The sequence below is a fragment of the Abramis brama genome (assembly GCF_963993115.1).
Source record: "Abramis brama genome assembly, chromosome: 20".
NCBI classification, from domain to species: domain Eukaryota; kingdom Metazoa; phylum Chordata; class Actinopteri; order Cypriniformes; family Leuciscidae; genus Abramis; species Abramis brama.
In genome coordinates this window covers 34,899,230-34,915,756 of record NC_139982.1, presented here as the reverse complement: position 1 = coordinate 34,915,756, position 16,527 = coordinate 34,899,230, and the positions used below count along the sequence as shown (strand labels likewise).

The following is a 16,527-nucleotide window of genomic DNA, read 5'->3' as shown; positions in this document are numbered from 1 at the left end:
ACCAGCCTGCACAGTGGTAACAAGGCATGATGGATCCATGTTCTCATTCTGTTTACGCCAAATTCTGACTCTACCATCTGAATGTCTCAACAGAAATCGAGACTCATCAGACCAGGCAACATTTTTCCAGTCTTCAACTGTCCAATTTTGGTGAGCTTGTGCAAATTGTAGCCTCTTTTTCCTATTTGTAGTGGAGATGAGTGGTACCCGGTGGGGTCTTCTGCTGTTGTAGCCCATCCGCCTCAAGGTTGTGTGTGTTGTGGCTTCACAAATGCTTTGCTGCATACCTCGGTTGTAACGAGTGGTTATTTCAGTCAAAGTTGCTCTTCTATCAGCTTGAATCAGTCGGCCCATTCTCCTCTGACCTCTAGCTTCAACAAGGCATTTTCGCCCACAGGACTGCCGCATACTGGAGGTTTTTCCCTTTTCACACCATTCTTTGTAAACCCTAGAAATGGCTGTGCGTGAAAATCCCAGTAACTGAGCAGATTGTGAAATACTCAGACCGGCCCGTCTGGCACCAACAACCATGCCACGCTCAAAATTGCTTAAATCACCTTTCTTTCCCATTCTGACATTCAGTTTGGAGTTCAGGAGATTGTCTTGAGCAGGACCACACCCCTAAATGCATTGAAGCAACTGCCATGTGATTGGTTGATTAGATAATTGCATTAATGAGAAATTGAACAGGTGTTCCTAATAATCCTTTAGGTGAGTGTATATCCTGAAGAAAACTAAAATAAAACATAAAAAACCTATTTCAGCTAGTTGCCACATTTCTCATTTTCATGTAATAACTAATGTACTAAAGTAAATAACTTTTTTCAAAAATTAATAAAAACTATTAAGATATTTTAAAAAAAACTAGTAAATGACAAAAGCTCTGCTCACTCACACTGACACTCATGATCTTCATCAGCGAACACCAGTCACAGATCCTGAGGAACTCGAGCGCACGAAGAGGAGGATGTTCGAGCAGACGACACACACACACACACACACACACACACACACACACACACACACACACACACACACACAGTAATGTAGTTCATTAGACAAATAAACACGAGACTGATGAAAGATCATGGTTTATTACACTGCAGTATCAGGATCAGAAGTGAATCACAGCAGCTCTTCATCAGTCTCAGCTTCAGTCTCAGTGTGTGCTGGAGAATTACTTCATCACTCACACACACAGATTCAGTGCGTTTCTCCAGGAACTCAACAACTGTGACGTCGAGCGAGCGTAACACAGGAGAAACACACACACACACACACACATTAAAATATAAGCTTCAGACGCTCCTTCTGTGAATGTGTGTGAAGAACGACAGTGCAGTAAATCATAGAACTATATGTGCCGTGAACCAGTGCGTTTATGACTGATAATAACTTAAATAATTTAACAGTTTGCAGGATCAGGCAGAACACACTGGTTTAGCTCAGCTTAAATAACTGGAAGTGAATGAAACCAGAAGCCTCGACATACTCAAGAAACAAACGAAAACAAGTGGAGAGAATCAGAACAACAGTGTTTCAAAGTGCACACAATTCCAGAAAGGAGATCAATAACAGAGGTCAGAGGTCAGAGGTCAGCTTTAAATTCTTCAAGTGCTTCTGATTGTCAGTCTGTAGTGTTCGATCTGTGTGTGTGTGTGTGTATAGATATGAGCTGCCTGTAGAAATAAATAAGCGCTGTATAAATGGTTAAAGTGCATTGGAGTTCATCTGTCGTCATTAAAGTCTTCGTGATGATTCTAGTGGCGTTTAATCATCATCAGTGTTAGATCAGATCTGGACTCAAACTCTCGTTACACAACTCAAGTCAGCTTTATTTCCACTGTGCATCAAATATGAAACTGTCATTATTCAGCTCATCTGATTTACACTGAGTGTCAGTTCCATCAAATCAATAATACTGAATATTAAGTGTCTTTTAAACGTATTAAACAGTTCTGAATTGAACTGAACTGAATCAACACTGAACTGAATCAACATTGAACTGAACTGAATCAACACTGAATTGAACTGAACTGAATTGTGACTCTATTGTGTTCTGTAGAGCTGCTTCACAGCTGAATTAGTCTCATATTTGATGAAGTTTTCATCATCGCTTCTGTTATTCTCCAGTTTATCTCTGTGAAGCTGCTGTGAAGCGATCTGTACTGTATGAAGCCTGTAGAAATAAAGCTGACGACTTATTATTTTCTTCTGCACAGTATCAATCTTTTTTAAATGTAAATTTAATGCGGTGTGTTTCAGTAAAATCATCATGGTTTCCCTTCCCTTCATCAGATTTCCCTTCCCATCAGTGATGTGTGTGCGTGTGTGTGTGTGTGTGTGTGTGTGTGTGAGTGTGTCTCTGGTGTGTGTGTGTGTGTGTGTGTGTCCTATAGCCCGTACAGGAGCGCTTTGAGCCTCAGTCGTTCCCTCAGTCTCTGCATGGGTGTCTTCTCTCGGGTCAGCTTGTGTGTGTGTGTGAGAGAGTGTGTGTGTGAGAGAGTGTGTGTGTGTGTGAGTGTGTGTGTGTGTGTGTGTGTCCTATAGCCCGTACAGGAGTGCTGTGAGCCTCAGTCGTTCCCTCACTCTCTGCACGGGTGTCTTCTCTCGGGTCAGCTCGCTCACGGCTCGCCTCAGCTTCTCCTGGTTCCTCTCCAGATACTCCTGCGCCTCGCTCTGCATCTGAGACAGCTTCTCGCTCCGGCTCTCGTCCAGAGACACGTCCTCGCTCAGGAACGGGTTCAGGCGGAAGTACGTGTTCGGCGGGAGCAGAGCGTCCAGCATAGTGTGCACTTCTGAGGGAGGGAGAGAGAGAGAGAGAGAGAGAGAGAGAGAGAGAGAGAGAGAGAGAGAGAGAGAGACAGAGAGAGAGAGAGAGAGAGAGAGAGAGAGAGAGAGAGACAGAGAGAGACAGAGAGAGAGAGAGAGAGACAGAGAGAGAGACAGAGAGAGACAGAGAGAGAGAGAGATATTCACTAAAGGATGAATCTGATTCAGTTCACTCCAGTGTTGTTAATAGCACATCCACACTGTGCTTTATGCTGCTCTTTACATGTGCCGTGATAAATTGCAATATTGCATTAAACATATAGTGAATAAAGCACCATTTCCATCTTGTGTTCAAGAGAACAAAATCATAATTTCATGGGAATCTGCTGGATCGTATATCAGTAATAAATTTTTTTTTTTCCACATGATAAATGACTTTTCATATTAGATACAATAATTATTTGTCTCAATTAAGTGCATGCATTTTAAGATTTTATGCACGTGTGCAAATTTTAAAAGAAAACTATTATATAAATATTATATTTAAAAGTGTTTCCATCAAAGTTTCTGCACATCTCATCAGATAAAAAAGATGAACAGAGCATGAGTTATTATGTGCGCATGTGTGATTGGATGCACTGGGAGGAAGGGAGTTAATCTGGGATTATTAATAACCTGTGTGATCGTGTTTAATCTCGAGCGCTGCTGTATGAACACTACAGTACTGCGAGACTCAGCAGAGAGAGCTATGGGTTATGTGCATCAGAGTGACAGCTGTCAATCATCTGACATGTCATGTGACAACCTATAGAGGTTATGCATTGCCGTCACCTTCCCGCAGGAACACACTCCCTCAGCCGGACTGAGTGACTGGATTTAATAGGAGAAACTGAGAAAACGCCAGTAAAACAACCGACTATTAGTTTAAACTAAAGGATGGACTCGATATAGTTATGGGTCAGATTAGTAGATGAGTAACAGTGGAGTAACCCTCGGTGTTGGTGTAGTTATGGGTCAGATTAGTAGATGAGTAACAGTGGAGTAACCCCCGGTGTGTGTGTAGTTATGGGTCAGAGTAGTGGATGAGTAACAGTGGAGTAACCCTCGGTGTTGGTGTAGTTATGGGTCAGATTAGTAGATGAGTAACAGTGGAGTAACCCTCGGTGTGTGTGTAGTTATGGGTCAGATTAGTGGATGAGTAACAGTGGAGTAACCCTCGGTGTTGGTGTAGTTATGGGTCAGAGTAGTGGATGAGTAACAGTGGAGTAACCCTTGGTGTTGGTGTAGTTATGGGTCAGATTAGTAGATGAGTAACAGTGGAGTAACCCTCGGTGTTGGTGTAGTTATGGGTCAGAGTAGTGGATGAGTAACAGTGGAGTAACCCTCGGTGTTGGTGTAGTTATGGGTCAGGTTAGTAGATGAGTAACAGTGGAGTAACCCTCGGTGTTGGTGTAGTTATGGGTCAGAGTAGTGGATGAGTAACAGTGGAGTAACCCTCGGTGTTGGTGTAGTTATGGGTCAGAGTAGTGGATGAGTAACAGTGGAGTAACCCTCGGTGTTGGTGTAGTTATGGGTCAGATTAGTAGATGAGTAACAGTGGAGTAACCCTGAGTGTGTGTGTAGTTATGGGTCAGAGTAGTGGATGAGTAACAGTGGAGTAACCTTCAGTGTGTGTGTAGTTATGGGTCAGATTAGTAGATGAGTAACAGTGGAGTAACCCTCGGTGTGTGTGTAGTTATGGGTCAGAGTAGTGGATGAGTAACAGTGGAGTAACCCTCGGTGTTGGTGTAGTTATGGGTCAGATTAGTAGATGAGTAACAGTGGAGTAACCCTCGGTGTGTGTGTAGTTATGGGTCAGATTAGTGGATGAGTAACAGTGGAGTAACCCTCGGTGTTGGTGTAGTTATGGGTCAGAGTAGTGGATGAGTAACAGTGGAGTAACCCTTGGTGTTGGTGTAGTTATGGGTCAGATTAGTAGATGAGTAACAGTGGAGTAACCCTCGGTGTTGGTGTAGTTATGGGTCAGAGTAGTGGATGAGTAACAGTGGAGTAACCCTCGGTGTTGGTGTAGTTATGGGTCAGAGTAGTGGATGAGTAACAGTGGAGTAACCCTCGGTGTTGGTGTAGTTATGGGTCAGATTAGTAGATGAGTAACAGTGGAGTAACCCTGAGTGTGTGTATAGTTATGGGTCAGAGTAGTGGATGAGTAACAGTGGAGTAACCTTCAGTGTGTGTGTAGTTATGGGTCAGATTAGTAGATGAGTAACAGTGGAGTAACCCTCGGTGTGTGTGTAGTTATGGGTCAGAGTAGTGGATGAGTAACAGTGGAGTAACCCTCGGTGTTGGTGTAGTTATGGGTCAGATTAGTAGATGAGTAACAGTGGAGTAACCCTCGGTGTGTGTGTAGTTATGGGTCAGATTAGTGGATGAGTAACAGTGGAGTAACCCTCGGTGTTGGTGTAGTTATGGGTCAGATTAGTGGATGAGTAACAGTGGAGTAACCCTCGGTGTTGGTGTAGTTATGGGTCAGATTAGTGGATGAGTAACAGTGGAGTAACCCTCAGTGTTGGTGTAGTTATGGGTCAGATTAGTGGATGAGTAACAGTGAAGTAACCCTCGGTGTTGGTGTAGTTATGGGTCAGATTAGTGGAAGAGTAACAGTGGAGTAACCCTCGGTGTGTGTAGTTATGGGTCAGATTAGTGGATGAGTAACAGTGGAGTAACCCTCAGTGTTGTAGTTATGGGTCAGATTAGTGGACGAGTAACAGTGGAGTAACCCTTAGTGTGTGTAGTTATGGGTCAGATTAGAGGATGAGTAACAGTGGAGTAACCCTCGGTGTTGGTGTAGTTATGGGTCAGATTAGTGGATGAGTAACAGTGGAGTAACCCTCGGTATGTGTGTAGTTATGGGTCAGATTAGTGGATGAGTAACAGTGGAGTAACCCTCGGTGTCGGTGTAGTTATGGGTCAGATTAGTGGATGAGTAACAGTGGAGTAACCATCGGTGTGTGTGTAGTTATGGGTCAGATTAGTGGATGAGCAACAGTGGAGTAACCCTCGGTGTGTGTAGTTATGGGTCAGATTAGTGGAAGAGTAACAGAGGAGTAATCCTCATGTTGGTGTAGTTATGGGTCAGATTAGTGGATGAGTAACAGTGGAGTAACCTTCAGTGTTGGTGTAGTTATGGGTCAGATTAGTGGATGAGTAACAGTGGAGTAACCTTCAGTGTTGGTGAAGTTATGGGTCAGATTAGTGGATGAGTAACAGTGGAGTAACCCTTGGTGTTGGTGTAGTTATGGGTCAGATTAGTGAATGAGTAACAGTGGAGTAACCATCGGTGTGTGTGTAGTTATGGGTCAGATTAGTGGAAGAGTAACAGGAGTAACCCTTGTGTTGGTGTAGTTATGGGTCAGATTAGTGGAAGAGTAACAGTGGAGTAATCCTCGGTGTGTGTAGTTATGGGTCAGATTAGTGGACGAGTAACAGTGGAGTAACCTTCAGTGTTGGTGTAGTTATGGGTCAGATTAGTGGATGAGTAACAGTGGAGTAACCCTCGTGTTGGTGTAGTTATGGGTCAGATTAGTGGATGAGCAACAGTGGAGTAACCCTCAGTGTTGTAGTTATGGGTCAGATTAGTGGACGAGTAACAGTGGAGTAACCCTCAGTGTTGTAGTTATGGGTCAGATTAGTGGAAGAGTAACAGTGGAGTAACCCTCGGTGTGTGTAGTTATGGGTCAGATTAGTGGATGAGTAACAGTGGAGTAACCCTCAGTGTTGTAGTTATGGGTCAGATTAGTGGACGAGTAACAGTGGAGTAACCCTTGGTGTGTGTAGTTATGGGTCAGATTAGAAGATGAGTAACAGTGGAGTAACCCTCGGTGTTGGTGTAGTTATGGGTCAGATTAGTGGATGAGTAACAGTGGAGTAACCCTCGGTGTGTGTGTAGTTATGGGTCAGATTAGTGGATGAGTAACAGTGGAGTAACCCTCGGTGTCGGTGTAGTTATGGGTCAGATTAGTGGATGAGTAACAGTGGAGTAACCATCGGTGTGTGTGTAGTTATGGGTCAGATTAGTGGATGAGCAACAGTGGAGTAACCCTCAGTGTGTGTAGTTATGGGTCAGATTAGTGGAAGAGTAACAGAGGAGTAACCCTTGTGTTGGTGTAGTTATGGGTCAGATTAGTGGAAGAGTAACAGTGGAGTAACCCTCGGTGTGTGTAGTTATGGGTCAGATTAGTGGACGAGTAACAGTGGAGTAACCTTCAGTGTTGGTGTAGTTATGGGTCAGATTAGTGGATGAGTAACAGTGGAGTAACCCTCGGTGTCGGTGTAGTTATGGGTCAGATTAGTGGATGAGTAACAGTGGAGTAACCCTCGGTGTGTGTAGTTATGGGTCAGATTAGTGGATGAGTAACAGTGGAGTAACCTTCAGTGTTGGTGTAGTTATGGGTCAGATTAGTGGAAGAGTAACAGTGGAGTAACCCTTGTTGTTGGTGTAGTTATGGGTCAGATTAGTGAATGAGTAACAGTGGAGTAACCATCGGTGTGTGTGTAGTTATGGGTCAGATTAGTGGAAGAGTAACAGAGGAGTAACCCTTGTGTTGGTGTAGTTATGGGTCAGATTAGTGGAAGAGTAACAGTGGAGTAATCCTCGGTGTGTGTAGTTATGGGTCAGATTAGTGGACGAGTAACAGTGGAGTAACCTTCAGTGTTGGTGTAGTTATGGGTCAGATTAGTGGATGAGTAACAGTGGAGTAACCCTCGTGTTGGTGTAGTTATGGGTCAGATTAGTGGATGAGCAACAGTGGAGTAACCCTCAGTGTTGTAGTTATGGGTCAGATTAGTGGACGAGTAACAGTGGAGTAACCCTCAGTGTTGTAGTTATGGGTCAGATTAGTGGAAGAGTAACAGTGGAGTAACCCTCGGTGTGTGTAGTTATGGGTCAGATTAGTGGATGAGTAACAGTGGAGTAACCCTCAGTGTTGTAGTTATGGGTCAGATTAGTGGACGAGTAACAGTGGAGTAACCCTTGGTGTGTGTAGTTATGGGTCAGATTAGAAGATGATTAACAGTGGAGTAACCCTCGGTGTTGGTGTAGTTATGGGTCAGATTAGTGGATGAGTAACAGTGGAGTAACCCTCGGTGTGTGTGTAGTTATGGGTCAGATTAGTGGATGAGTAACAGTGGAGTAACCCTCGGTGTCGGTGTAGTTATGGGTCAGATTAGTGGATGAGTAACAGTGGAGTAACCATCGGTGTGTGTGTAGTTATGGGTCAGATTAGTGGATGAGCAACAGTGGAGTAACCCTCGGTGTGTGTAGTTATGGGTCAGATTAGTGGAAGAGTAACAGAGGAGTAACCCTTGTGTTGGTGTAGTTATGGGTCAGATTAGTGGAAGAGTAACAGTGGAGTAACCCTCGGTGTGTGTAGTTATGGGTCAGATTAGTGGACGAGTAACAGTGGAGTAACCTTCAGTGTTGGTGTAGTTATGGGTCAGATTAGTGGATGAGTAACAGTGGAGTAACCCTCGGTGTCGGTGTAGTTATGGGTCAGATTAGTGGATGAGTAATAGTGGAGTAACCCTCGGTGTGTGTAGTTATGGGTCAGATTAGTGGAAGAGTAACAGAGGAGTAACCCTCGTGTTGGTGTAGTTATGGGTCAGATTAGTGGAAGAGTAACAGAGGAATAACCCTCGTGTTGGTGTAGTTATGGGTCAGATTAGTGGAAGAGTAACAGAGGAGTAACCCTCGTGTTGGTGTAGTTATGGGTCAGATTAGTGGAAGAGTAACAGAGGAGTAACCCTCGTGTTGGTGTAGTTATGGGTCAGATTAGTGGATGAGTAACAGTGGAGTAACCCTCGGTGTGTGTGTAGTTATGGGTCAGATTAGTGGACAAGTAACAGTGGAGTAACTTTCAGTGTTGGTGTAGTCATGGGTCAGATTAGTGGATGAGTAACAGTGGAGTAACCTTCAGTGTTGGTGTAGTTATGGGTCAGATTAGTGGATGAGTAACAGTGGAGTAACCTTCAGTGTTGGTGTAGTTATGGGTCAGATTAGTGGATGAGTAACAGTGGAGTAACCTTCAGTGTTGGTGTAGTTATGGGTCAGATTAGTGGACGAGTAACAGTGGAGTAACCCTCGGTGTGTGTGTAGTTATGGGTCAGATTAGTGGACGAGTAACAGTGGAGTAACCCTCGGTGTGTGTGTAGTTATGGGTCAGATTAGTGGACGAGTAACAGTGGAGTAACCCTCTGTGTTGGTGTAGTTATGGGTCAGATTAGTGGACGAGTAACAGTGGAGTAACCTTCAGTGTTGGTGTAGTTATGGGTCAGATTAGTGGATGAGTAACAGTGGAGTAACCCTCGGTGTGTGTGTAGTTATGGGTCAGATTAGTGAACAAGTAACAGTGGAGTAACCTTCAGTGTTGGTGTAGTCATGGGTCAGATTAGTGGATGAGTAACAGTGGAGTAACCTTCAGTGTTGGTGTAGTTATGGGTCAGATTAGTGGATGAGTAACAGTGGAGTAACCTTCAGTGTTGGTGTAGTTATGGGTCAGATTAGTGGACGAGTAACAGTGGAGTAACCCTCGGTGTGTGTGTAGTTATGGGTCAGATTAGTGGACGAGTAACAGTGGAGTAACCCTCTGTGTGTGTGTAGTTATGGGTCAGATTAGTGGACGAGTAACAGTGGAGTAACCTTCAGTGTTGGTGTAGTTATGGGTCAGATTAGTAGATGAGTAACAGTGGAGTAACCTTCAGTGTTGGTGTAGTTATGGGTCAGATTAGTGGATGAGTAACAGTGGAGTAACCCTCAGTGTTGTAGCTATGGGTCAGATTAGTGGACGAGTAACAGTGGAGTAACCTTCAGTGTTGGTGTAGTTATGGGTCAGATTAGTGGATGAGTAACAGTGGAGTAACCCTCGATGTGTGTGTAGTTATGGGTCAGATTAGTGGACGAGTAACAGTGGAGTAACCTTCAGTGTTGGTGTAGTTATGGGTCAGATTAGTGGATGAGTAACAGTGGAGTAACCCTCGGTGTGTGTGTAGTTATGGGTCAGATTAGTGGACAAGTAACAGTGGAGTAACCTTCAGTGTTGGTGTAGTTATGGGTCAGATTAGTGGATGAGTAACAGTGGAGTAACCTTCAGTGTTGGTGTAGTTATGGGTCAGATTAGTGGATGAGTAACAGTGGAGTAACCCTCAGTGTTGTAGTTATGGGTCAGATTAGTGGATGAGTAACAGTGGAGTAACCCTCAGTGTTGTAGTTATGGGTCAGATTAGTGGACGAGTAACAGTGGAGTAACCCTCGGTGTGTGTGTAGTTATGGGTCAGATTAGTGGACGAGTAACAGTGGAGTAACCCTCTGTGTTGGTGTAGTTATGGGTCAGATTAGTGGATGAGTAACAGTGGAGTAACCCTCAGTGTTGTAGTTATGGGTCAGATTAGTGGACGAGTAACAGTGGAGTAACCCTCGGTGTGTGTGTAGTTATGGGTCAGATTAGTGGACGAGTAACAGTGGAGTAACCCTCTGTGTTGGTGTAGTTATGGGTCAGATTAGTGGACGAGTAACAGTGGAGTAACCTTCAGTGTTGGTGTAGTTATGGGTCAGATTAGTGGATGAGTAACAGTGGAGTAACCCTCGGTGTGTGTGTAGTTATGGGTCAGATTAGTGGACAAGTAACAGTGGAGTAACCTTCAGTGTTGGTGTAGTCATGGGTCAGATTAGTGGATGAGTAACAGTGGAGTAACCTTCAGTGTTGGTGTAGTTATGGGTCAGATTAGTGGATGAGTAACAGTGGAGTAACCTTCAGTGTTGGTGTAGTTATGGGTCAGATTAGTGGACGAGTAACAGTGGAGTAACCCTCGGTGTGTGTGTAGTTATGGGTCAGATTAGTGGACGAGTAACAGTGGAGTAACCCTCTGTGTGTGTGTAGTTATGGGTCAGATTAGTGGACGAGTAACAGTGGAGTAACCCTCGGTGTGTGTGTAGTTATGGGTCAGATTAGTGGATGAGTAACAGTGGAGTAACCTTCGGTGTTGGTGGCGCTGCTGATGACGTTGCTGAGCTTGGTCTTCAGGCTGGTGAAGGAGACGCTGTTGCTGCCGGCGCTCTCGAAGCGACCGGTTCCCAGAGACACCACGCACTGCAGCGGGACGTCCGGCCACAGACACTGACACTCGTGGATGGCCAGAGCCGTGGGGTTGTTGACCAGCATCCCACCGTCCTGCAGACACACAACACTGTCACCAAGTGTTACCATTAACCCTATAAAGATACTGTATCATATTAGGCTTTCTGAGGCCTCTAAAAGATCAACATGATCTGATAAACCTGTCAGTCTCCTCCAGTCCTTCTGTGTCTGACTGATCGTTTAGACTTTATCAAGTAAAAGTCTTTCAGTATAATTGTACAAACTTCAGCTCGAGCTTCACGTGTCTTTCTGCTGTCAAATCTGCACTGATTTTATCAAGTAAACATAATAACTACTTTAATATTGTTAGTAATATTTCAGCTGAACTGAAGCAGGTTTACTTGATTATCATACATCAATGACATTATGATATCATACATTATCATAGAAATTAATATTAGCCAATGATATCACAGCGCAACATTCACAATCCAATCCAATCCTGAAAAAATGTACTGAGTTTGAGTGTTTGATGTCCGTTTTCTTGTTTTATATCCCATCGCTCTGTCTCTATATTTATATTCATACAACACTTCTGAGGTTCACAGCGATCATCAGAGTAAAAGTCAAAAGTGTTCGGCAGGTCAAAGGTCACGAGGCCTGCTAATGTCGCTCTCTCTTAAACAGCAACATCAAGCAGCCAAACACGGCAGGGTCAAAGGTCAAAGAGTTCGAGAGATATTGAGGGCCATTGTGATAAATAAAACACATTTGACTTCATTTAATCTCAACATGAACTTCCTCGAAACATCTGACTGTGATTTCATTCATCAAGATAAAGAGTAGCCGTTCTTGTTAGAGGTCCGAGCGACTGATCTCAGTTTCTCTCTGCTTCTCTGACCAAGGACAGATCATTCTTTATTCATTAAGAGTGTGTGTGTGTGTGTGAGTGTGTGTGTGTGTCAGGGTTCAGCAAACAGAGTGGATTTCAGCATCTGTGTGTTTATATCAGACACACACAGAAAACATGATGCTCTTCTGTGCTTCTGTCTCGTTTCCCAGCACTAACATCTAAACACTCCTATATCAAGACACATTTACTGGAGAAGAAGCAGAATGACTGATATGAAGACTTGCTTACAGAATAATGTCTCAATTCAGTCTCTCTTCTCTTTCTCTCACATTCTTCATCAGCACAACTCGCAGCTCCTGTGAAGCCTGTGACTGCAGAGGTCAGAGGTCACGGAGGAGTAATTGGATAATGAGGCGTAATGACCTCTCCTGACCCGTCGAGTCACACTGACACTCTGTCAACCACAAACTCTCTTCATTATGATGCATGTGTTCAGAGAACAGGCCTAATATCCTCAGTCATGGTTCTCCTCAAGGAACCGTCTCTTGATCTAAAGCTGCAGTCCGTCACTTTTGGGGTTCAAAATGATCCAAAATAAATGTTTGAGCAAGAACATACCCAGAACTCTCTGCTGGCCGGAGCTCGATTCACAGCGGTAAGCTTGTAATAATGTTTTTAATTCCAGTGGTACTGGTGGATTTCCGCGGTGAATCCAATTGCAGATTTTGAACAGAGATGAAGAACTGCAGCTTTGGGAAGGTTTAGATATTTGTGCTGGAAAACGAGACAGAAACGGGCCCTATCTCGCACCCAGCGCAATAGACTCTGTACAGTGGGTTAGGGTTAGAGTTATCATTCCTATTTTGCACTTTTCCCTCCACAGACGCACGTCGGTAAACTAGGGAATGAACTTGCGAGAGAGGAGGTGTGTTCCGGCGCAAACGTTCCCTGGTGCCATTTTGCAGTTTCAGAAAACAATTCCTCCACAGACCAGGAGAAACCTCGTCTAAAGTCAGCGGCGCGTTACTCAGATGCTATTTTAAGGGCGCATGCTTGGCCATAATGTAGCGTGAGCACAACACACACTTTGCTTCTCTCATCTACACAGACGCAGCAGTTCTTAGGCTACATAATTACCAGGAAAAATATTCCACACGAGGGAAATCGTTGTGGTGTCCATGAAGATGTGAAAAAATAGGCATAAATCTAGCTTACACATTTACCCAGATTATCATACGCCTGTTTAACCGAAGCTAATCTGGGTGTGTTTCTCCATCCCCAATGTCACTTCTCTGTGTCTTACGGCCCTGACGAGAACGTCGGTCTCCTCGGCTGTGAACCGCTCCTGGCAAATCCGCCGTTATAATAGCAATCCGCCGTGGAACAAGCGCGCCTGCTCTTAAAGGGAATGTGAGATGACGCTCTGATTGGTTTATTTCACGTTACGCCCCAAACCACACCTATGAGTAATGAAGCTCCTTCAGACCAACACATTTTAGATTTGCGTCGGGCGCAAGAGTCATTTATCCCGCCGGTATAATAGCAACAGCGCCGAGACCCGCCCACAAAGTTACTTGCGTTTCTCGTTTGATACTTGCGGTTTAGATCGTTAAAGTAGGGCCCATCATGTTTTATTCACTGTGGGTTTGTTCATTTCTCACACACATCTGCGGCTCTTCAAGCGATGCGGTTAATCGCCAGTTACTTCTTTAATTGCTCCTCGTAAAGACGCAGCTCAAACTCACAGATGTGAGGATCTCAAACGCTCATCTGAGGATCACACACACCAGGACAGAAGACTCACTCATGCACTTCAGGACTAAAGATGCAATTAGACACTAAACGGGTTTCTCAGAGAAGCTTCTGTGTGCTTTAGGGAAAATGATGCTTCAGCAAACACACACACACACACACACACACACACACACACACTGACTCATCTGAGACTGATTCACAGGAAACCGTGAGAATGAAGCACTGAATGAACACAAGAGCTGTTGTGCTGCAGTCTGTGTCACACACACACACTCACTCGACGCCTGCTTACCCATAATTCCCTCTGACACGAGAAGAGACTGAAGGAGTCACAGCAGTCATGTGATCAGAGGAGGAAAACATGGTTTTTACATATTCAATATACACACACACACACTAGTCTATATAGTGCTGTAAATCCGAGTGAAACGCTTCTGGAACAAGAGCAAATGTGGGCGGGGCTTGATTGTGTCCGTGGGGAGTTGATTGGATGGTTGTGGTTTGCTATTGGCTGATCTCATGTGAGTGACAGGTTATAGCTCCGCCCTCGTCATCAGAGAACAGAAGAGATGCTGCAAGAGGAAGTTACTGGGATGTGAGTGAAGTGTCTCACCTGGTGCAGGTCTTGTCCCAGAGCGAACTCCTGGAAGTATCCCGGAGCAGCAGAAGACGCCCGGATCGCCTCCCAGAGCCTGTGCCGGCAGCCGCCACGGTAATGAGAGCGAATCCCGACCGGCAGCGTGTAGTTCCTGAAGACATAGGCCTTCACTGGGGGCCCGTGGTTCACTACTGTACTCACAGCTGCCACCTGATCACATACACACACACACACACACACACACACACACACACACACACACACACACTTCACTGGGGGCCCGTGGTTCACTACTGTACTCACAGCTGCCACCTGATCACACACACACACACACACACACACACACTTCACTGGGGGCCCGTGGTTCACTACTGTACTCACAGCTGCCACCTGATCACACACACACACACACACACACTTCACTGGGGGACTGTGGTTCACTACTGTACTCACAGCTGCCACCTGGTGGAGGAGCATCAAACTGCTGATCTCACACTCTCTCACACACACACACACGCCTTCACTGCTATTCTCTACACTTTCCCTCAGACTCTTTGTCAAAATTCTTTAATTTCTACTTTTTATATTATCATAAATAAAAAATGTCCATCTCATAATTATGACTTAGTCAAAATGAATTTTTTTCATGTCATAAGTTACTAAATTAAAATTTAGTATGTCATAATTTCGACTTCTTATGTCATAATTGATAAAAAGTAAACATTATAATATTATAATTTTGAAAAAAGTCATAATTCAAAATATAAAAAAAAGTCATAATTGTAACTTTTTAAATTCATAATTTTGACTTAGTATGTCATAATTGACGCATAATTCCAAACATTTTTGATCTCATAATTATGACTTAGGATGTCATTATTTTGATTTAGTTTGTCATAGTTTCAAATTTTAATTTTGTCTTTTGCCTGGTTTATTGTTATTTTCCTGCGCCGCAGCTCTGCACCGAGACTCACACACACACACACACACACAGGATCAGAGCTGCAGGATCTTGAGCCGTACCTTAGGGCAGTCGGGGTTCCTGGCGGTGTGGATCAGCAGGTCCGAGCCGATCTTCTCCCTGTGCAGAGGCAGAACCCTGAGCAACACACTCACACTGGGACTTTATCAGGCCTCGTTCACACTGCAGGTCTTGAGGCCCAATTCTGATTTGATGCCTATATCCGATTTCTTTGACTGTCTGTTTACACGTTCTTTCAACTGTGACCCACACTCGTTTAAACAGCACACACACACACACACACACCCCCGAACTTGATTGCACATCACATATTTGACATTACCCCTCATTTACACCGCTCACGTCTGCGGCGCATTACGGCTGCGACACGGCTACCGGAGCTGATCGCGCCCATTCTAGTCAATGCTTGTGTTTACACCGGCCGCGACGCGGCGCGTTTCAGAAGCGGCTCTCCGCGCTGCTTCGTTAAATATAGGCGTCTAGTCTATTTTTGACGGACGCGCGTCCAAGTCGCACCGGAAATACAAAATAAAAGTAAAAAAAAAACCATTGTCAAATTCAAAATAAATACCCTGTGCAGACTCCCAAACGTATTACACACCAATATCCTTGGTAGAAACCCAAAAATCAAGAAAAACCACATCGGACAGGCAAATCACGTGGTCTCGTGCATCCAGTCGCTCCGCTTCTGAAATGCTCCTGGTGTGAGTTGGCACCGCGTGGAGGACGGAATAAAACCTTGTCACAGACGTAATGCACCGCAGACGTTTGCAGTGTAAATGAGGGGTTATGTGATCTAGCCCAGTATCATGGGTCATTATGTGATCCAGCCCAGTATCATGGATCATTATGTGATCCAGCCCAGTATCATGGATCATTATGTGATCCAGCCCAGTATCATGGATCATTATGTGATCCAGCCTATTATCATGGGTCATTATGTGATCCAGCCCAGTATCATGGGTCATTATGTGATCCAGCCCAGTATCATGGGTCATTATGTGATCCAGCCCAGTATCATGGGTCATTATGTGTTCCAGCCCAGTATCATGGGTCATTATGTGATCCAGCCCAGTATCATGGGTCATTATGTGTTCCAGCCCAGTATCATGGGTCGTTATGTGATCCAGCCCAGTATCATGGGTCGTTATGTGTTCCAGCCCAGTATCATGGATCATTATGTGATCCAGCCCAGTATCATGGGTCATTATGTGTTCCAGCCCAGTATCATGGGTCATTATGTGATCCAGTGTTCCAGCCCAGTATCATGGATCATTATGTGATCCAGCCCAGTATCATGGGTCATTATGTGATCCAGCCCAGTATCATGGGTCATTATGTGATCCAGCCCAGTATCATGGGTCATTATGTGTTCCAGCCCAGTATCATGGATCATTATGTGATCCAGCCCAGTATCATGGGTCATTATGTGATCCAG

At 44.5% G+C, this 16,527-nt stretch overlaps 1 protein-coding gene across 3 annotated transcripts in view; it reads right to left on the bottom strand.

The window, feature by feature from the left end:
* Positions 1-1,079: 1,079 nt before the first annotated feature.
* LOC311071279 (calcium-independent phospholipase A2-gamma-like) overlaps positions 1,080-16,527 on the bottom strand; it is a 24,621-nt gene continuing 9,173 nt past the window's right edge. For 2 of the 3 annotated variants that reach the window (XM_084095578.1, XM_084095577.1), the window contains exons 8-11: positions 15,131-15,188; positions 14,123-14,317; positions 10,799-10,994; positions 1,081-2,798 (exon numbers count right to left, since the gene is read on the bottom strand). In XM_084095578.1, the coding sequence (XP_083951704.1) occupies positions 2,545-2,798; positions 10,799-10,994; positions 14,123-14,317; positions 15,131-15,188 (703 nt within the window). In that variant the 3' untranslated portion in view covers positions 1,081-2,544. Of the gene's footprint in view, positions 2,799-10,798; positions 10,995-14,122; positions 14,318-15,130; positions 15,189-16,527 lie in introns of all 3 variants that reach the window. The other variant, XM_084095579.1, reaches the window with a different exon arrangement.